Source organism: Mustela erminea, chromosome 18, assembly GCF_009829155.1.
Source record: "Mustela erminea isolate mMusErm1 chromosome 18, mMusErm1.Pri, whole genome shotgun sequence".
Classification (NCBI taxonomy): Eukaryota; Metazoa; Chordata; class Mammalia; order Carnivora; family Mustelidae; genus Mustela; species Mustela erminea.
In genome coordinates this window covers 51,102,146-51,123,967 of record NC_045631.1, presented here as the reverse complement: position 1 = coordinate 51,123,967, position 21,822 = coordinate 51,102,146, and the positions used below count along the sequence as shown (strand labels likewise).

General features: G+C 34.2%; 1 protein-coding gene across 6 annotated transcripts in view; it reads left to right on the top strand.

Moving 5' to 3' along the window:
- ABCA5 (ATP binding cassette subfamily A member 5) overlaps nt 1-21,092 on the top strand; it is a 69,191-nt gene extending 48,099 nt beyond the window's left edge. For 5 of the 6 annotated variants that reach the window (XM_032321805.1, XM_032321807.1, XM_032321806.1 and 2 more), the window contains 17 exons: nt 1,143-1,256; nt 3,901-4,071; nt 5,021-5,134; nt 5,513-5,647; nt 7,123-7,197; nt 7,702-7,793; nt 9,832-9,958; nt 10,258-10,375; nt 10,472-10,563; nt 15,161-15,336; nt 15,709-15,784; nt 15,904-15,998; nt 16,936-17,055; nt 18,342-18,491; nt 18,893-18,972; nt 20,071-20,126; nt 20,810-21,092. In XM_032321805.1, the coding sequence (XP_032177696.1) occupies nt 1,143-1,256; nt 3,901-4,071; nt 5,021-5,134; nt 5,513-5,647; nt 7,123-7,197; nt 7,702-7,793; nt 9,832-9,958; nt 10,258-10,375; nt 10,472-10,563; nt 15,161-15,336; nt 15,709-15,784; nt 15,904-15,998; nt 16,936-17,055; nt 18,342-18,491; nt 18,893-18,972; nt 20,071-20,126; nt 20,810-20,917 (1,899 nt within the window). In that variant the 3' untranslated portion in view covers nt 20,918-21,092. Of the gene's footprint in view, nt 1-1,142; nt 1,257-3,900; nt 4,072-5,020; nt 5,135-5,512; nt 5,648-7,122; nt 7,198-7,701; nt 7,794-9,831; nt 9,959-10,257; nt 10,376-10,471; nt 10,564-15,160; nt 15,337-15,708; nt 15,785-15,876; nt 15,999-16,935; nt 17,056-18,341; nt 18,492-18,892; nt 18,973-20,070; nt 20,127-20,809 lie in introns of those variants that run through there. The other variant, XM_032321808.1, reaches the window with a different exon arrangement.
- Nucleotides 21,093-21,822: the final 730 nt, after the last annotated feature.

The window sequence follows — 21,822 nt, the reverse complement described above, 5'->3', positions numbered from 1 at the left end:
GGGATTAGGAGTGCCCAGTATTAGTTTGCTTCAGGATCAAGGAAGTTTTCTCTTGGTACTGATATTTTTATAAAACATAAGTATTTTTTGTATTAATCATACAAGAAAAATTAAGATAATTTAAAAATATTATTTATCTAAGATCTCTTACTGGGGTATTGAAAGAAACTTGAGAAGTTGCTCTCATGCAGGCCTTTTCCCCCTAGATAGGACTATTGGATTATAAGTGTGAAAATAAGTCTTCAGAAAAATAATCATTTTTCTCTCATCCTTATGTTTTATTTTTCACATATGAAAAATAAATGGACAAATATTTTTCTGTAATAGCATTTTTTACTTTCTATTGCTGTACTTTTTAAACAGTTTTTTTGGGATCTACTTCATACGCTATTAACTCGTTTCAATCCAGTGGTTTTTATTATGTTCATAGAGTTCTGCATCCATCATTACATCAGTTCTAGATTTCATTATCTCTCCCACCTTCCAGAAGACCCTTGCACCTGTTGAGGGCAGCAGTAATACAATGCATTTGGTTCTGGGTAGTTTGTATTTGGGGCACCAGCTGTTTAGTTTTCTGGAAGTTTCCTTCTGTACTTGAGTCTTTGGGGCAGCTAGGGACCATTGAGGTCTGTGGAAGTTATAGCCCCCCCTGCCAGGGAGAAGAAACTCCTGTTCCAATAGGAGGCTGAGCTTGTTCCAAAGTACAGCTTTTTCAAAAGGGAATAGGGCCCCGAGATCCAAATGGCTCACAGTCCCAGCAACCAACAAATGCATCAGTCTGACATGGTCTTGTTCATTGCATAGGACTACTGGTGAACATGTTACCTGCTTTTTCATGTACATTGTTATTTTTACTTAAATGGTAAAGCTTAATTTAAATGTCCTATTATTCTATGTTGTAGATAAGAAAAGGAAATATGATGATCTGCTCAGGATTGTGTAGCTACTTATTAAGTGGCAGAGCTGGTCCTGTAACTCATTGCCTGTTAACTTTGCCACCTGTTTTTTCATACAGACTGTATGCCTAAAATAGATATCCTAATGTGTTTCTTCAGAGGTTTTGATAGTCTTTTATTGAGAAAGTACTAAGATGATATAAAGTGATTCTCAGTTTCATGTCTTACTCTGTGATTGTCTTTCAGGAAATTACAGATATAGTTTTTAAAATTGAGCTGTATTTTCAAGCAGCTCTTCTGGGAATCATTGTTACTGCAATGCCGCCTTACTTTGCCATGGAAAATGCAGAGAATCATAAGGTAATAATTGAGTTAAAATTACAGGTAAAGTTTATACAAAACAATTACCTGCTTTGCATGAGGGCAAGACATATTTTAGGAGTAAGTAAATGGAGAATAAACATATTTAATATAGTAATAACAATAACAAACTATCATTTATTACTTGAGTCCCTGTCACATGCTTCAAAAGTTATATCCTTTAATCTTTACAACACTGTGATGTAAGTTTTATGTTACCGACTTTATTTATAGGTCAGGAACTGGGGATGGGAGTGGTCATATCATGTGCTGGTGTTGTCTCATCTTGTTTAAGTAGTGGATCCTTATGTTCTTAATAGGTACTCTAACCTTTCTCTCTCCCTTAACCCTTAATGGAATGTGTTGAATGTATAAGATACTTAATTTTTGCGAAATGAAAAAGCAGGTAGATAATGATTGTGACCACCAGAGCCCAGGACAAATTGCTGTGTGTACAGAGTTGTTCCGTATCCTTCACTTTATTTTCTGCTCCTTTCTCTTCTTCCTCAGGCATGTGATGCTCTTGCAAGGTCTCTTGACTGTTCAAAGCCTTCCACTCTCTTACTCCTCTAATCAAAATTCTCATTCTCCGTATGTTTTCTTAGTTCAGTGTAAGCAGATAGTCCAAATTAATTTACCCATGTGACAAATAATGAAGTCTCAGAGCAGACAATTATATATTTTAATAATTTTCTCTAGTGGAAAGTGATACATGAGTCTCAGGATGTATTTTAAAAATATATTCATTTTTTTCTGTTATAAATATATATATTCATTGTTCTAATTTAGAAAATGTAGGAAAGGGGCACCTGGGTGGCTTAGTCAGTTAAGCATCTGCCTTCAGCTCAGGTTATGAATCTTAGGGTCCTGGAATCAAGCCCCGGGTAGCACTCCCTGCTGAGCACGGAGTCTGCTTCTCCCTCTGCCTCTGCCCCTCCCCACCCCCACTCGTGCGCTTGCTCTCTATCAAATAAATAAATAAAATTTTCAAAAAAAAGGTAGGAAAGCATAAGAGAATTAAGAAATATCCGTAACACCCACAACTCACAGTAAAACTTTCTAGACAATTGCATTTTTCTCTTTTGTTTCAACTTAAATGTTTTTAATTCAAATTTTTATTTAGAGATAATTGTAGATTCATATTAGGTGTTAAGAAACAATACAGTGAAATCCTCTGTATCCTACTCACTTCACCTCAATAATAGCTCATAAAATTGTGGTATAATAGTAAAATCCCAGGATATTGACATTGGTACAGTCAGGATAGAGCAGCTTCACCACAGAGATTCCTCCTATTGCCCTTTTCAAGCCCACACACCCACCCCCTCCCTGACCTTTGGCAACCACTAATCTATTCTCTATTTCTGTAATTTTGATATTTCAAGAGTATATATATGGAATCATAACGTATTTTTGGGAGGGGTTAGATTTTTTCACTTAGGATAGTTCCCTGGAGATTCATTTAGTTTGTTTAAATTGTATCAGTAGTCTATTGTTTTTTATTGCTGCATAGTAGTACGTGGTGTGGATCTGGATTGTTTCCAATTTTTGACTATTATGAATAAAGCTGCTGTGAACATTTGTGTAGAGGTTTTTGTGTGAATATAAGTTTTCACTTCTCTGTGATAAATGCCCAAGAGTACAATTGCTGTGTCATATGGTGATTCCGTGTTTAGTTTTGTAAGAAGTTGTCAAACAGTTTTCCAGGGTGGATATTCTGTTTTACGTTCCCACCAGCATTGTATGAATGACAAAAGCATGGATGAGCCAGAATAACTCTATTTGACGTGGCTTATGTTTTCATACTTATATTGTTATATTTTTGTTCTTATAATTCATTGAACATAAAAGTTGTACATTTTTTTTTATCACTTAACAAGTCTTTATATTGCATGCATCTGTTATCTCTATGGCTAGCTCCTTCATATAATATATTTAATTATTAGGAGTATGTTTTTAAAGAAGCCAAAAATGAACTGAGTAAAATTGTTAGGTATTGGGATTTATAAAATATTTTTTGAAATTTCAAATTATGAGAAGATGAGAGAGGAAAACTCAGATCATTTAAGTTTACTGTTTGTATACATGAAAATGCTAATTACTTATAGTAATAACAACTTATACTACAAAGGAGTATATAAAGGGCTAAAATGAATTATCAGTACAGAGTCTCACTCTTTAGCTGAAAACCTTATGTAAATCCTGAAGACACTTGGCAGTTTATTAGTTTTTCATGAAAGCTTAATTTTTAAAAATGAGAATGGCTTTTCTGTTTAAACATATCTTTCATCTACTTCCACAGAGTTGTAAAAGTGACATTGTTTCGGCTACTTATTGTTTGCACAGCTATAATCCCCATGACATCTTTTGCTTCATTTTAGTTTTGTGTTTCTTAACTCTACTGTATTCTGACTCTGAAAAATTTTGTCAAAATTGTTACATCTCAAGACCGAGCCAAATTAAAGACTCTATGGAATTCATATTTAATTGTAGGAGGGTTTTTATTACCTAAAGACCTGGAATGTGACCTGTCTCGTTTTGTTGATGTAAAATTAAGAGTTCCACAATAATTTGCTAATTTTTTTGTGTAAAATTGTTTACAGTTATAATCAATTTTCCCTCCTCCCTCTTTTTTGTTTTGTAGATCAAAGCTTATACCCAGCTTAAACTTTCAGGACTTTTGCCATCTGCGTATTGGATTGGACAAGCTATTGTTGATATCCCCTTATTTTTTCTTGTTCTTATTTTGATGCTAGGAAGTTTATTTGCATTTCATTATGGATTATATTTTTATGCTATAAAGTTCCTTTCTGTGGTAAGTTAATATTACTTATGTTATTTATAAATGAAATGTTATTTAAAAAAACTAAGTATTTATAAACATGATAAGTGGTTTGTCAAGTAATTTGGATATTAATTTTTTTAATAGAAAGTAGAACCAGTATCTATTTTAATCATTGTATATGATACTTATAATGCAACTTATATTACTATAAGTGATTTTTTAAAAAACAGCAACTAGCCATCATTATAAAATAATTCTTTGAGACTGAGATGGTCTTTCTGCAGACTACAATACTTGTGTATAATCAGGAATAATTAAGCAGTCCTTCCTGTCCCTATGCCTGAAAATAATTTCAAAAGAAGCTCTTTTATTCCATAATTTAAAATATCGCTGAAAATACTAAGGAAGGGTATGGCTTACATTCATGTTCATCTGTATATAACCCTTCATGTGAATAATTTGTATTAGGAAAAAGGGAAAATAGAACTAGGTGAGTTTGGGGTTTCTGAAAGTAATTTTATCATTTTGCCAGAGATAATACTGACTTTACATATGAATTTCTGGTTTATAAATTAATAATTTTTTTCTTAAATATTTGCCAAATGTATTGAATGCTGTATATTGAAATAGTAGCTAATAGTTGGTTGAGAAGGGTAAAACAGCTAGTATACTTGTTTTTATAACATGGGTAGAGATAGCATTTTGGTTGGCATAAAAAAGAACTAGAAAAGTGTTCAGTGTAGATTATTTATTCAGGATTGTGTTGACAGGTAGTTAGAAGTGTGAGTTTTACTGATTTAGGAAAAATGTGCATGGTAATATCTCAAGTAACTACAATTTCAGTTTTGGAGTGTTTGCTTGAGACATAAAATTTGAAAAATAATCATTCCTTAATATTTTGATACAACTGGTGTTTTATGTCATATGTATTGTTAGCTATTCATACTTTTACATAAATGTGCACATTTCTGTTTTACAGGTTTTTTGCCTTATTGGTTATGTTCCATCAGTCATTCTGTTTACCTATGTTATCTCCTTCACTTTTAAAAAAATTTTGAATACCAAAGAGTTTTGGTCATTTATCTATTCTGTGGTAAGTCATATTTTGTATTATTTCACCCCAGCTTTTCATAGTAGCTTACTTGTACATCATGAACTCTTGCAGGCTTATGTTCAAAATGTTATTGTGTCTTTTCTGAGTACAGAACTTAGGTAGCTATCTGACAGCATCTCTGTGTCTAATGCATCACCCATTCCACCAAGGGGTGGTACTGAAGGCACGTAAGAATTACATGGCAAGGATACCGGGGGGCAAACAGCGGGGCCTGGCCCCTCCTGGCTAAGTATCACCTCTGGTTCCGTGTTTTATTAGAGGATTGAAAACAGTAAATACCAAGGCACAGACTTAGAAGTGGGTTTGTAAAAAATTGCTAAACACTTTTTCACTTGTTTTCTCATTTTTTCTCTTTAGACAGCATTGGCTTGCATTGCAATCACTGAAATAACGTTCTTTATGGGATACACAGTTACGGCTGTTCTTCATTATACCTTTTCCATAGTCATTCCAATCTATCCACTTCTAGGTTGTCTGATTTGTTTCATAAAGGTAGGTCTTTTATATGCTTTGATATTTGTAAAGCATAAATACTGCCTAATCTTTGAGATCTTAGTTCTTATACTGAATATAGTTAAAAAAAAAAAAGAGCTTAGCTGCTCTTTACTTGATTTGAATGTTATTAAGCAGCAGTTTAAGATTACTGTGAAATCTTTTCAAGCATGTCTTTAAGCCGTAAAATCTCAGAGGAGTACGTCTGTTAACTGTTCTTTGATTCCCAAAAGGATGCACATAAATTCCAAGTGTGAACTGACTTTGGTCAGTGTTTGTTTTGGGGGACGTTTTCAGGGATGAAATAATGTATTGTACTACAGAGGGATGAGAGAAAATAAAGTGTAAGAGACTTTTTTTCAAAGAAAAAATAAAACATTAGTTTTATTAAGCCTGGATAACTGAAAAAAATTGCATGTGATTAGAAAAAAATTAAATAATGAATTAGTGATTTAGAATGATTTGCTGACTTAATTTTACGCACTGCCCTCCCTTTTCCCCTCCCCGGCTTTCTTTTTTCTTCAGTTTAATATGTTTAATTTATACATCCCCAGATAGAAATGGTGTGGGGAAGATTTTAATCTAAGTAGAAATAGCTATTAATACTAATAGCTAACTTATGTATAGAGAATACATCTTTGCTGAACAAATGCATTTTAATTGAAGTAGTCCTGCACATTGCAGCTATAAGAAAACTACTACTCCCAACACTTCTGACACCAAATGTGTATGGGTTTTTCACTCACATAAAGCAGTTCTGACACCGAACTACTTGGAGTTAATGCAGACTCAGGGCTATGTTCTGGGTTAAGCATGCAGCCCCACAAAACTGCCCCCTTCATTTCAGATGCCGGATCCAAGTAGTGGGTCTGCCGGTAACCCATGCTTGTGTCTGAGGTGGCTACAAATCCACGGTACCTATGACTCCTTGACATGGTCACTAATTTGTTATAATGGCTTACAGAATTTAGGGAAACACTTTATGTACCTTTACCAGTTTATTATATTGGATATGCAAGTAAGTAGAATCAGAGATAGGGAAGGCAAAGTCCAGAAAGGTCCCAAGTACCGGAGCTTTTGACCCTGTGGAGTTTTGAGCGTGTCACCCTCCCAGCCTGTGGATGTGTTCACCATCCTGGAAACTCTCCAAACCCTGTGCTTAACACGGAGGATTTTATGGAGGTTTTCTTACTGAGGCATAATGAGATAATCAGTCCCTCTCCCCTTTTGATCAGTGGATGAGGCCGGTAGTTTCCATCTTCTAATCACTTGGTTGGTTCCCTTGTCAAACAGCACCTTCCTCCAAGAGTCACCTCTGTAGAATGAACTGTTTTGGTTGATTGGGGCTTATTTTAAATAACAAAAGATGCTCCTTTCACCTCTGTCCCTGTGTCCTGGGGACTGGGTCTAAGACCAAATACCATTATATCATCTTATCACAGCAGCATGTTAATTTAAAAAATTTTTTGTCTTAGATTTCTTGGAAGAATATTCGAAAAAATGAAGACACCTATAATCCATGGGATAGGCTTTTGGTGGCTGTTGTATCGGTAAGAAATAACAAAAATTTTGGCCTTAGCATGCTACCTTCAGAGCAGTTTGGTTGTATGATTTTAACTCTCTTTTAGTTTTTACCGTGTTGCATAAGAATGAAGGTGCCTCAAAAAGTCAAGTGGGTTAGTTAGTGCCATCCAATATGCATTTTGTTGGTAATGCCTTTATTGACTATGTCCATTTTAAATATATTTGGCTCTCTTTATGTTATTCTATTTAATTGTAATCCTGGCTTCCTCAGAAGTACAAATGACTTTTCCTGTGATTATATTTTATGAAGCTGACAACCGATGAACTTGATAGAGGTAGAAAAATATGTGAAGGATTATTTTACTAAAAATCTACATTGGTTTGCATTAACAATCTTAACACATATGACATGTGAAGAAAATAATGATTATTTTGGTGTGATGGTAAGGAACCTGATGCATGTGGTCTTTGTTCTATTGATACGGGGGAAAAAAGATTGAGTCATGACATCTTCTGTGTTCTTCTTGTAGCCTTACCTGCAGTGTGTACTCTGGATTTTCCTCTTACAGTACTATGAGAAAAAATATGGAGGCAGGTCAATAAGAAAGGATCCTTTTTTCAGGTTAGTTAATTTTTTTAAAAGTTTTAATTTTTTTTAAGTATATTTACATAGTATATACTCTACTTTTAGGTAATTTCCTTCACTCTCAAAAAAACCCCTTAGAGTCATCAGTGCCCCCCACCTTGTGCATGCGCCCAGCCCTGTATAACCACTAATTTACTAATCTAGTTGCTATAGATCTGCCAATTCTAAACATACATATAAATAGAAATATATAATATATAGTCTTTTTGTGTCTGGCTGCTTTTACTTACCATAATGTTTTGAAGGTTCATGATGTAGCAATACTTCATTACTTTTTTCTTTTCTTCTGCAGATTAGTCATATGGTAACACTTGACTTACCTGTTCATCAGTTGTTGGACATTTAAGTTGTTTCTGTTTTTGGCCATTATGTATAATGCTGCTGTGAACATATTTATTATCCACTGAGGACTTAGCCTCTGGCTCTCCGTCTTTCTCCTGCAGTCGTCTTGGGGGAGAATCAGCGTCCACTGAGATAACCTTTCTAACACCCTATCCCTCAGTGTCTGATTTTCTCTGCACTCATGTGTTGATTTGGGTCAGAGCCGGGCCATCACTGCTTTTCACTTCATCTGTGTCCCATGCTACCAGTCACCTTTCATCTTTCCAGCTTTCTTATTTTATTAGTCTTATTGGACTTTTCTCCTGTGGTTTCTACCCCTGACTTTATTCTTCAGATGTATCTACTAATCACTGTTTTCACCATTTCTCCGTTCAGCTTCACTCATGTGATTCATCACTTTCATCACTTTCAGCACCCTGTATTCAAATTCGGTATTTCTTTCACTTATCTGCTAAAAATCATAATTTTTGGTAAGTCTAATTACAGGGTAGAGAAAATTAACCTAACAGTGCAGTTTTCTAATACAATGGATTTATCCTGTATAAATTCAGCTTTGTGTTAACATTTGTTACCCCATTTTCTTCCTGTCTCTTTTCGATAGTTATCCCAAGCCTTCTTTGTGTTCCTCAACTTCTCCAGTCACCTCCCCTCATTTTCTACTTCTCAGTAGAAGATCTTGCCATCTCTGAAAACAGAAGCACTTAATTAGAAATCTTTACACACTTATCCACCTCTTTCATCATTTATGCCTTTTCCTAGTTCCGGAGGGAGAGGCACCCCTCCTGTTATCCAAGTCTTCATTTATTCTGTCTACTTAAGGATGTTACTCTGTTACTTTTATTTTCTCTTTCTGTATCTTTCCCTTTTGGATCTAAATAGGATATTTTTCTCTGGGGAGGGAGTTACCTTTCTTACATAAAACAAACTAATAGAAATCAGAACTCCTAAATCTCATTTAAACTTGAATCCCTCTAGCTCTTGTCCTGTATTTGTCTTTTCTTTCATAGCAAGAAGCTTCTACTTCCAGTTCTCACCTCTCGTTCATTCCTTAACTCCCTGCAATCTGGTTTCTGCACTTGCTTCTCTGCTGATGCTATTTTCAGTAAAGTGACTAATGATTTCCTGTCGTTCATCAAGTAGGCTCTGCTTACTCATCTCAACTGCTACTTTCCTATGATTGACTTCTTCCTCCTTATTTATACTTTCCTCTTGTTCCTTTTTTGTCCATAATGTCAACTCCTGTTTTATCCCTTTACCTCTCTTATACTTCAAAATTTCCTTTTGAAGCACTTTGTTTTTTTTTTCTCTGCCTACTTTTTTAGTGTTCCTGTGAGTTCTGAGTTCAGCCCTTTATATCCACTTGGCCCAGGACAATGTCATGTATACCCACACAGTAAATTCTTTGAGGGATGGCTAAATGCTTTTTTAAATCTTTTTATGTTTGTATGAAATAGTACATGACACATACCAGTCATATATGATGTTGAAAAATGAATGAATTTTGTTAACATCATCCAAATGGATTCATAAGTGAAAAATAGCTCTGTAATTCCACCTTTCAGAAAGAAGATCACAGATCTCAGATTGGTGTATTTTTTTGGTCTTTTCCCCATGAAGTGCTGAATTTCTTACTCTATTAATTATTTGAAAATCTATTATCTTTAATATATAGGACTCTTTCAACAAAGTCCAAAAATAGGAAGTATCCAGAACCACCAAGCAATGAGGATGAAGATGAAGATGTCAAAGCTGAAAGACTAAAGGTCAAAGAGCTAATGAGTTGCCAGTGTTGTGAGGAGGTAATTTAGTCTTTATCATAAGTCTTATTAAATGTGCAGTCATCATGTATAGGAATTAATCTGAAAAATACTTTTCATATGAATCAATATGGAAAAAAGTCTTTTCTTTGAAAAAATGTATTTGTCTACTTTTGAATAAGACATTATTTCAGTCATAAATGGATCTTTATTTACATAATATTTCTTATTAGTAAATATAGTTCTTATGATATATGGACATGAATTGTGGGCAGCCTGTCATTCCATGATAGGTATATCTGATTTATTATTCTCTTTTTAAATCCTATTTCCCTTATTAGAAGCCAGCCATTATGGTCAGCAATTTGCATAAAGAATATGATGACAAGAAAGATTTTCTTCTTACAAGAAAAGTAAAGAAAGTGGCAGCTAAATATGTCTCTTTCTGTGTGAAAAAAGGCTGGTATTTGCTTTTTCTTAAATAATTTTTCCAGAAGAGTAATTTCCATTTTTAATTTGATTTACATATGATGATTTTTCTTTCAACTTTTTTAGGAGAGATCTTGGGGCTACTGGGTCCAAATGGTGCAGGCAAAAGCACAATTATCAATATTCTGGTTGGTGATATTGAACCAACTTCAGGCCAGGTATGATATATAAGGGTATGGAAGATGCTGACTATGATTTACATTTTTAGTTAAAATAAATTTCTTAACAGCAGATTAGGATTTTATGTTCATAGTATTCATTTTTTAGTATAGCTTAATCAAATTATCTTTTTGGTTATCTTTGAAAATAATGTACACAATAAAATTTACACACATGCAGATGCACACATAGACAATGTTTTTGCTTTTATAATTATTACATGCATGGGTGATTTGTCTACCTACTTAATGGAAGACAATCTCTCTTTTTTTTTTAAATTTTGTTAGTTAACATACAGTGCATATTAGTTTCTGGAGTAGAATTCAGTGATTCATCATATACATATAACACCTGGAGCTCTTCACAAGTGCTCTCTTTAATATCCATCCCCTGTCTAGCCCATCCCCCACCGGCTTCCCTCCATTCACCCTCAGTTTGTTCTCTATCATTAAGCTTGTTTCCCTGTCTCCTTTTTTTCTTTTTCCTCTTCCCATATGTTCATCTGTTTTCCTGAATTCCCCATATGAGTGAGATCATCCAGTATTTGTCTTTCTCTGACTTATTTCACTTAGCATAATATGCTCTAGCTCCATCCACATCATTGCAAATGGCAAGATTTCATTCTTTTTTGATGGCTGAGTAATACTCCAGTGTGTGTGTGTGTGTGTGTGTGTGTGTGTGTGTGTCTGTGTGTGTGTGTATCATTTATCCATTCATCAGTCAATGGACATTTTGGACTCTTTCCATTGTTTGGCTATTGTTGATGATGCTGCTATAAACATCAGGGTGCATGCACACCTTCGAATCTGTATTTTTGTATCCTTTGGGTAAATACTTAGTAGTACAATTGCTGGATTATAGGATAGTTCTGAGGAACCTCCAGACTGTTCCCCAGAGTGGCTGCAATGGTTTGCATTTCCACCAACAGTGCAAGAGGGTTCCCCTTTCTCAGCATCCATGCGAACACCTGTTGTTTCTCGTTGTGAATTTCAGCCATTCTTACAGGTGTGAGGTGGTATCTCATTGTGGTTTTGATTTGTGTTTCCCTGATGGTGAGTGATAAGTTCAGCATCTTCCATAGTTTTCAGAGTACAGACCATTTATATCTTTAGCTATGTTTATTCCTAGGTATTTTAACTGTTATTGGTCTGATTGCAAATGGGATCGATTTTTTGATTTATTTTTCTGCTGCTTCATTATGGGTGTATAGAAATGCAACAGATTTTTGCACATTGATTTTATATCCTGCAACTTTGCTAAATTCATGTATGAGTTCTTGCAATGTTTTGGTTGAATCTTTCAGGTTTTCTACATAAAGTATCATGTCATTTACAAAAAGTGAAAGTTTGAATTCTTCCTTGCCAATTTGGCTACCTTTGATTTCTTTTTGTTGTCTGATTGCTAAGGTAAGTCTTATGTTAAATAGTAACAGTGAGAATGGGCATCCTAGTCTTGTTCCCCATCAAGGGTGAGCTGTGAGTCTTTTGTATATGGCCTTTATGCAAAGGTCATATTGAGGTATGTTCCATCTATTCCTACCTTTTGAGGGTTTTTATTAAGAAAAGATCTGTATTTTTGTCAAATGCTTTTTCTTCATCTATTGACAGGATCATATGGTTCTTCTCCTTTTATTAATGTGGTGTATCACATTGATTGGTTTGCGAATGTTCAACCACCCCAGCAACCTAGGAATAAACCCAACTTGATCATGGTGAATAATTCTTTTAATGTACTGTTGAATTTGATTCACTGGTATTTTATTGAGAATTTTTGCATCCATGTTCATCAAGGATATTGGCCTGGAATTCTCCTTTTTAGTGGGGTATTTGGTTTGGGAATCAAGGTAATGCTGATTTCATAGAATGAGTTTGAAAGTTTTCCTTCCATATCTATATTTTGGAATAGTATGGGGAGACTAGGCATTAACTCTTTTTAAAATATCTGGGAATTCATCCAACCCTGGACTTTTGTTTGTTGAGAGATTTTTGGTTACTGATTCAGTTTCTTTGCTAGTTTTGGGTCTGTTCAAAATTTCTCTTTCTTACTGTTTCAGTTTTGGCTTTATTACTTTGTAGGTATCTAGGAATTTGTCCATTTCTTCCAGGTTGCCGAGTTTGTTGGTATATAATTTTTCATAGCATTGTCTGGTAATTATTTGTATTTCTGTGGTTTTGGTTGTGATCTCTCTTCTTTCATTCATGATTTATCTATTTGGGCCCTTTCTCTTTTCTTTTTGATAAGTCTGGCTAGAGATTTATCAATTTTACTAATTCTTTTGAAGAACCAGCTCTTAGTATTGTTAATCTGTTCTACTGTTTTTGTTTGTTTCTATATTGTATATTTATGCTCTAATCTTTATTATTTATATTCTGCTGGCTTTAGGCTTTTTTTGCTATTCCTTTTCTAGCTCCCTTAGCTATGAGGTTAGCTTGTGTATTTGAGACTTTTCTTGCTTCTTGAGATGGACTTGTATTGCAATATATTTCCCTCTTTGCTGTATCCCAAAGGTTTTGGACTCTCCTGTTTTCATTTTCATTTTATTCTGTGTATTTTTTTTTCTTCTTTTAATTTCCTGGTTAACTTAGGATGTTCTTTAACCTCCATATATTTGTGGTCTTACCAAATTTTTTCTTGTTGTTGACTTCAAGTTTCATAGCACTGTGGTCTAAAAATACACATAGTGTGATCTCAGTCTTTTTGTACTTGTGGAGGGTTGATTTGTGGATCCAGTATGTGATCTGTTCTGGAGAATGTTCCATGTGTACTTGAAAAGAATGCATATTTTTCTGCTTTAGGATGAAATGTTCAAAATATATCTGTTAAGTCCATCTGGTCCAGTATATCACTGAAAGCTATTGTTTCCTTATTGATTTTCTGCTTACATGATCTGTCCATTGCTGTAAGTGGGGTTTTAAAGTCCCCTTATTATATTATATTATTATCATTTAGTTTTTAATGTTTATTATTAATTGAATTGTATATTTGGGTGCTCCCAAGTTGGAGGCATAAATATTTACAATTGTTGGATCTTCTTGATGGATAGACCCCTTAATTAAGATATAATGCCCTTCTTCATCTCTTTTTACAGTCTTTGTTTTAAAATCTAGTTTGTCTGATGGAAGTATGACTACTTCAGCTTTAGGTCTAAAATGAATCTCTTATAGGCAGCATATAGATGGGTCTTGTTTTTTAATCCATTCTGGTACCCTGTGTCTTAAAATTGGAGCATTTAGTCTATTTACATTCAGAGTGATTACTGAAAGATAGGAATTTAGTGCCATTGTAAAATTTTTACCTGTAAAAATGGTATTTCTGGTGATGTTCTCTGGTTCTTTCTAGCCTTGCTGCTTTTGGCCTTTATTTTTCCTTCGCTTGAAGAGTTAACCTTAAAATTTCTTGCAGGGCTGCTTTAGTGGTCACGAACTAATAAAAATAGTATTTGTTTGTCTGGGAAACTCCTTTTTTTTTTTAAGGTTTATTTATTTATTTCAGAGAGAGACAGAGACAGAGATAGAGTGAGTCGGGGAGAGGTTGAGGGAGAGAACCACCAAGCAGTCTCCCCACCACATGTGGAGCCCCATTTGGAGGGGGAGCTTGATAACATGACCCATGAGATTATGACCTAAGCCAAAAACAAGAGTCAGACACTCAAATGACTGAGTCACCCAGGTGCCCCTCTCTGGGAGACTCTTTTTTTTTTTTTTTTAAGATTTTATTTATTTATTTGACAGAGAGAGAAATCACAAGTAGGCGGAGAGGCAGGCAGAGAGAGAGAGAGGGAAGCAGGCTCCTGCTGAGCAAAGAGCCCGATGCGGGGCTCGATCCCAGAACACTGAGATCATGACCTGAGCCGAAGGCAGCGGCTTAATCCACTGAGCCACCCAGGCGCCCCTCTGGGAGACTCTTTATCTGTCCTTCTATTCTGAATGACAACCTGGAAAAAGAATTCTTGGCTGCCTATTTTTCCCATTCAGCATGTTGAATATTTCCTTCCACTCCTTTCTGGCCTGCCAGGTTTCTGTGGACAGACCTGCTGCCAGCCTGATCTGTGGAAGACAGTCTTATTAACTTAAGGAGATATAGGAACTAATATTGACCCTGCCATTAATTATCCTTTGATTGTAAGCATATCACCACTTTGTGGACACTTCACAGAACTGCTCTGATCCTGTCTTCTGCTCCTCTCCCCCTTTCTTACTTTACACCAACCACACTGGTCCATTGATTTCCTGGAAAATGCCAGGCATACTCTTCTGGGTTTTTGCCTTAACTAATCCTTATATTTAGTGTTCCTTACCCTGTAGAAATCTAAATGATTTAATTTGTTTTACCTCTATGGCACAAATAACACCTTCCAGTGAGGTCCCTTGATCATCCTAGTTTATCTTTTCAGTCAACCTACATTCCTTATCGCCCTTTTGGGCCATGTCACTGAACTCTGACTTAGCTATGTATGTCCTTTCTTCATCAAAAGGAATAAAATTTTGACTTAATATTACCCTGGTTCTAGAGAAGAGTTTGAATTAATTCACTTACCACTTCTTCACAGTGTAAATTAAGCCAAAAGTTATTTAAAATTGGTTTGTTTTTCTGTAGGTATTTCTTGGAGATTATTCTTCAGAGCCAACTGATGGTGATGATTCCGTTAAGTATATGGGATACTGTCCTCAGATAAACCCACTGTGGCCGGATATTACATTGCAGGAACATTTTGAAATTTATGGAGCTGTGAAAGGAATGAGCTCAAGTGACATGAAAGAAGTCATAACTCGGTAAAATTAAAACTTTTTGTTACCCAGAGAAAGGTTTACATTTCACATTTATAAGTTTAATTTTTAAAAACAATTTTTGTGGATCATACTGCTCATAGAAAACGGTCAATACTTTTTCATAAATTCTTTACATAATTATGATAGTTATAAAAATAAAAAAAATAATTTTTCTATTTTTAATTACAGAATAAATATACCTATAAATGTCAAACTTAAAGTAAACCTTTTTGACAAGATAGTGATTTGTTTAAGATTATGTAGATTGAAGGTCTAATTTATAGTAAGCTCCAACTGAGTGTTCTGGAAAGAAGACTGTCAATGATTACAAACAGTGAGTGATCTTATAGTCATTTTGTATTACCTTTTTTGCAGGATAACAAATGCACTTGATTTAAAAGAACACCTTCAGAAAACTATAAAGAAACTACCTGCAGGAATCAAGCGAAAGGTACTTTTTTTTTAAACAACAGATGTGTGTATGGCTTATTTATAGTTTAGAGCCTAATACTGTCTTGATAAAATTTCTTATGCAAATATTAGTCCCCTCCCCATTTTCTTTCTATCTAGTTGTGTTTTGCCCTGAGTATGCTGGGGAATCCTCACATTACCCTGTTAGATGAACCATCTACAGGTATGGATCCTAAAGCGAAACAGCACATGTGGTGAGTATGACGTGAAAGATGCTTGAGACACATTATACTAGATCATACTTTAAAATAAAAGAATAGTTTGTTTTATTATAACTAGTGGTTTTATATTAGTTATATATGCATATTGATTTAAAATCTTACACAAATGACAAAATAGTAATTAAATATTTTGATTTCTAGAGAACACCATAAACTTTTATTTATTTGTTTTTAAGATTTTATTTATTTGAGAGAGAGAGCATGAGCAGTGGGGAGAAGCAGAGGGAAAGGGAGAAATGGGCTCCCCACTAAGCAGGGAGCCCGACATAGGGTCGATTCCAGGACCTGAAGATCATGACCTGAGCCAAAGGCAGATGCTTAACTGAGCCACCCAGGAACCCCTGCCATAAACTTTTAAACTTTATCAGGCTTTATACTTTCATAAAATATTAATAATATTTATTTAAGAATAAAAATAAATATATGGTTAATTATTACGATAAAGAGTACTGCTGTCTGAATAGCTTTTAAAAGATTTTTTCCAAGTCATTTAACTTAAGTTCTAATTCTTATTTTAATATTGGCTTGAGTTTATGTTGGAATGCCTAGGAATTCATGGTGCTAGTTGGTTGACCAACTCTTTGAAACTATATTTCCATGTCTTTAAAGTGTGAGGTGTAGGACAGAAACATATTACATTTTCCCTATGATTTCATGGCTATTTTAGTTACAACATGAAAAAGCATCAAATTTTATCATTTATTTTTAATGCATAAAACATTTGAAATCATGGAATTTCTGTTTATTTGACAAACTTTCCAAAATAAAGGAAAAGAAATTAGAAGAATCATAGTTGGGCAGATTGTAATAACTATAGCAATAGATACTAATAAATTTTAGTTAACCAAATAGTTGGATTTTCATTAACATTGAGATGCTTTACTCTGTTTATTTTACTTATCTTTTATAGGCGAGCAATTCGAACTGCATTTAAAAATAAAAAGCGGGCTGCTATTCTGACCACTCATTATATGGAGGAAGCAGAGGCTGTCTGTGACCGGGTGGCCATCATGGTATCTGGGCAGTTAAGGTAAATGCCTGAAAGGCATGCTGTTTGGTGGTGGCGGGGGTTGGGGGTGCTGAGTAATCATTTCAAAAACTTACAGTAATAAATTTAAATGCCAAAAAAAGTGTCCTTACTTGAATGTTTGGCTATTAGCCTTCTGTAGAATTACTTGGAAATATAGTTTATTTCTAAGAAATTTTGCTAGCTGCTTTGCATTTGTATATTAGTTTAATGGTTCAATAACTTGGAATGTTGTTTTTCAAGCATGATATTTATTATTTTTTCTTTAAAGATTTTATTTTTTTTAAGATTTTTAAAATATTTTATTTATTTATTTGACAGACAGATCACAAGTAGGCAGAGAGGCAGGCAGAGAGCGAGGAGGAAGCAGGCTCCCTGCTGAGCAGAGGACCCTGGGATCATGACCTGAGCAGAAGGCAGAGGCTTTAACCCACTGAGCCACCCAGGAACCCGATATTTGTTATTTTAAAAAATTGCTAGGCATTTTATTGGGTTGTAATCCAAAATATAAAATAAATATATTCGTAATTCATGTTCATACTATTGTAAATAAATGGTTGAATAAATAAAATAAATGTGGGAGGAGAGCAGATTTTCCTTACGGGAAAGATTCTAAACAGTATATGTAGATACTGCTCCCTCTGGGAGGGGAAGGTAATCCTCCACCTCCTAAGTGTAGTTTGAATTTAGCCAGTCTCTTCTAATGTATGGAAAGAGGGCAATAGTAAGTTCACAGAAGAGCAGTTTCATGTGGACATCATGTACCCCTGATAGGAAAGGTATTTCAGCTCTGTGGCATTTCCTCCAAAACTTCTAATCCTGGTCTAAAGAGAAAAATGTCAGACTATTCCACATTGAGAGACATTCTACCTAAACACTTGACCAATTCCTAAAACTGTCAAAGGCAAAAAAAGGAGGAAAGAGTGAGAAACTGTCACAGACCTGTGGGGTCTAAGTGGAGTGTGTATCCTAGATAGATCCTGGAACAGAAAAAGGACTTTAGTGAAAAACTGGTGAAATCCAAATAAAGTCCAATATAAAGTTAATAGTTATATATCAGTGTTGGTTTCTTAATTTTGACAAATGTACTATGGTTATATGAGATCATAATGATAGGGAAACTGAAACTGGGTGAGGGGTATATAGAGATGCTCTGTATTATATTTGCAACTTCTCTATACAATTAAAAATATCCCATCATACATGTAATTTAACTCATCCTTTGAGAAATCATTCTTTGAAACTGTCCAGTCATTTTATATCTGAGCTTTCTTTTAAAATCACTACAGATGTATTGGGACTGTCCAGCATCTGAAGAGTAAATTTGGAAAAGGCTACTTTTTGGAAATAAAGTTAAAGGACTGGATAGAAAACCTAGAAGTAGACCGCCTTCAAAGAGAAATACAGTATATTTTCCCAAATGCAAGCCGTCAAGAGAGGTAAAGATTTTAAAAATGTAGTTTTTTTTTTTTGTTCTTTGTTTTTTTTGTAGAGCAATAGTTGTAAAGGTGGTTATTGCTTTAAGGATTAGGGAAAAAGAAGTTCTGCTTATATCACCAGTATTGGACTAATATAGTCTGATAACTGAGGTTTTATATCCAACTTAGTATTAGATCTTGCAATATTCAATAGTATTTAAATTTTTAAAAGTTCTCATACCAGTAGTAATGAGAGAATTTCACATGGAAATATTTTAAGATTTAAAACAATTTTTTTTCTAAGTATGTATCAAAATAAGTTGTTGGAGTTTAATTTTGAACCTTAAATAAAATTTGAACTTTAGTTTTAGAACATATTAGCAGTCATTTTTAAATTTTTCTAATATTTTATCTGTTTCCAGTTTTTCTTCTATTTTGGCTTATAAGATTCCTAAGGAAGATGTTCCATCCCTTTCACAATCTTTTTCTAAGCTGGAAGAAGGTAAGATTTGAAAAAGATTGTAAGGTAGCTTTCAATTTATGAAAGAATTTTATTTAAAAATTTAGAAATTAGGACTGTTTATTGTGGAAGCTATTGTAAATAAAAAGATAACCTTTTATTAATTTAATGTAAGATATAGGTTAAACACTAACATCGTAGAGGTTTGGTAGGTCAGGTATATTGTAGTGTAAACCTTTTACTATTTTAGTTGACATCACTGTGGTTTTTCACATTGCATCTGCGAGAAAGTTCAGTTTACTTAGCACACAGTGGTTCATTCCAGAAGTGAGAGCATTGAGTTTCCAGAGCCCTCACTTTGTATCAGGCCCTAGAAATAGCAGTGGAAGCAAAACCAGTGGCAGCAGAAGAGAGGAGAGGAAAATCCATAGTGGAGGGATATGGACATTCCTGAAAGCTTAAAAAAGCTTATTGAAATGTGATGTGTTTTTAAAAATAAATGATTGGTAGGATAAAGATACCCTGCCAGCAAGTGGTAAGAGGTAAACTCCTGGATGGAACAGGTATTCTCACACAGGTTGTTCTATGGAATTTGTAAACTATGCAACAACCTAATAAAGCTTGGGGAGAATTTTACTCCAGGAATGAATAGAAAGCCAGAAAATTTTATGTTAGATTAGATTGCAACAGGATCTGAAATAAATACAAAAAAGTATACGGCTATAGGAACTGTATCCAGAATCTAGTTCAAGAAGTTCAGAACAGGCTGTAATGGAAATTGGGGAATGAGAGATAGGGAACAGGGAGCCAAAGAAGTCATGAGAAAAGCCACAGTAAGGAAGACAGGGAGGGTAAAGGGGCGAGATGAGGCAAGTTATGTTGCTGGCAGGATGCCTCAGGGAACCAAGATAGAGGAAAGTAACATTTTTTGGCAGTTTCAAATTTAAGTGAATTGATTACAGAATTTTTTTAAAAACAGGTTTTTAACCACTTAGTAGTTATTTTTTTTATTCTTTAGAAATGAAGAATTTTTATTCTTTAGAAATTTTTATTTCTTAGAAATTTATTTATTTATTTTTATTCTGCCATTTTTTCTTTAGAAATATTAATAAGTAAAATATTTTTTTCATATTTTAATAGCTAAACATACTTTTGCCATTGAAGAATACAGCTTTTCTCAAGCAACATTGGAACAGGTACTCTAAAGTTAAATTTTTAAAAATTCTTTTATATAAGTAAGTGTTATCTAATTGTTTAGATTTATTTATTGGTTTTTAAAGATTTATTTATTTGAGAGAGAGAATGTGTGTAAGGGGAGGTGCATAGGGAGAGGGAAATCAGACTTTCCAGTAAGCGTGGAGCCACATGGGGCTTGACCATGACCTGAGCTGAAACCAAGAGTTGGAAGCTTAACCGACTGAGCCACCCCAGGTTCCCCTAATCATTTGGCTTATATTGGAGAGGGATGATGTTTATGAACCAAAGACAAATTGTTACACAATATGCCTAAACTTTGTATAATCTTAAACAATTTTAGGCTCTCCATCTACTTATTTTGAAAGGCTCAATATTATTCTTTTGTAAATAAAATGGGTGTTGTTATTTCATATATCTGAAGTTACATTGCTGAAATATTTATAAATCATCTTTTTATGACTGCTACTTATATGTTTATCAAGAAACAATCTGTTAATCCTCATAGCATTCAACTTTATGATTAAGGAGGTTGTTCTGTTTAAGTAATATTAATGCCAACGTATCTCTTGATAGTTGAATGGTTAATGTATTTAGATAGAGTCTTACACTGTTTCTGATTTAAACATTCTTTGAGATAATTGCCATACTGGAATACTGTATTAATTTATTTACTTTCATTTAGGTTTTTGTAGAACTCACTAAAGAACAAGAGGAAGAAGATAACAGTTGTGGAACCTTAAACAGCACGCTCTGGTGGGAAAGAACGCAGGAAGACAGAGTAGTGTTCTGAAGCAGTTCAGTCTGCTTACTGAATTTATTTTAACTCTGGTTTAAAAGGTGTATTATTTCGATGGTGACTGAAGAACCATGAAAGCACTTGGGATTTTCCTAATTTCCTTGACTGAAATGCTGTGGTTTTGTGTTTTGCTTTTCTTTAAATAAAACTTGTGTATAAATAATTGAAACTGCATGTTTGTACATGAAGTATATTGAACTTCAGTCTGTATGTGAGGTCGAATACTTACTTTTTTACTTCTCAAAAGCAGTGCTTTTAAATTTATGATTTAAAGAAGTAGTGATAGAATAATTTTATCTTTAATGGTTATCTTTATTTTTTAAATTTGTGCTATCTTAACGTATGTGATATCCCAGTCTAAATAAAAATAACTAAAACATAAATAATATATAGAAAAGAAATATAAAGCAAAACTTCCTTGCTTCTCATTTTTAATTTCCAAAGAAACTGAGTGGAAGTTGGCATCCCAGAAAGCAATAAAGACCAGATAATCTGTGCAGGTAGAGATTTGCAGGCAGTGACATCCGCTAGGCGGCAGTCATTCATCATAATAAATGAAATGAGACCTTATTCTATCAGGTGATGTTAGACATAGATGATTTAGGTCTTTGAAAAAACATTTCTTTTGCTTACACTAAAATTCACAGGCTTTTAAATTATAATACAATTAAAGGAAGACTTTGTGTAGAGTCTTATTATGTAATAGCCTGATTGTGGTTAGAATGACATCATCTACACAATTGGAAGAATCGGCCGCACCTTTTCCTGTACCCCTCATGGAATATATAAATTTTTTTTATCGTCTTTCTCCCAAAGGCACATTATATTTTGTTATAGAATAAAATAATTTGGTGATCATTTTTGTTGGTAAACTTTATTATTTAAATCTCTCCTCTATA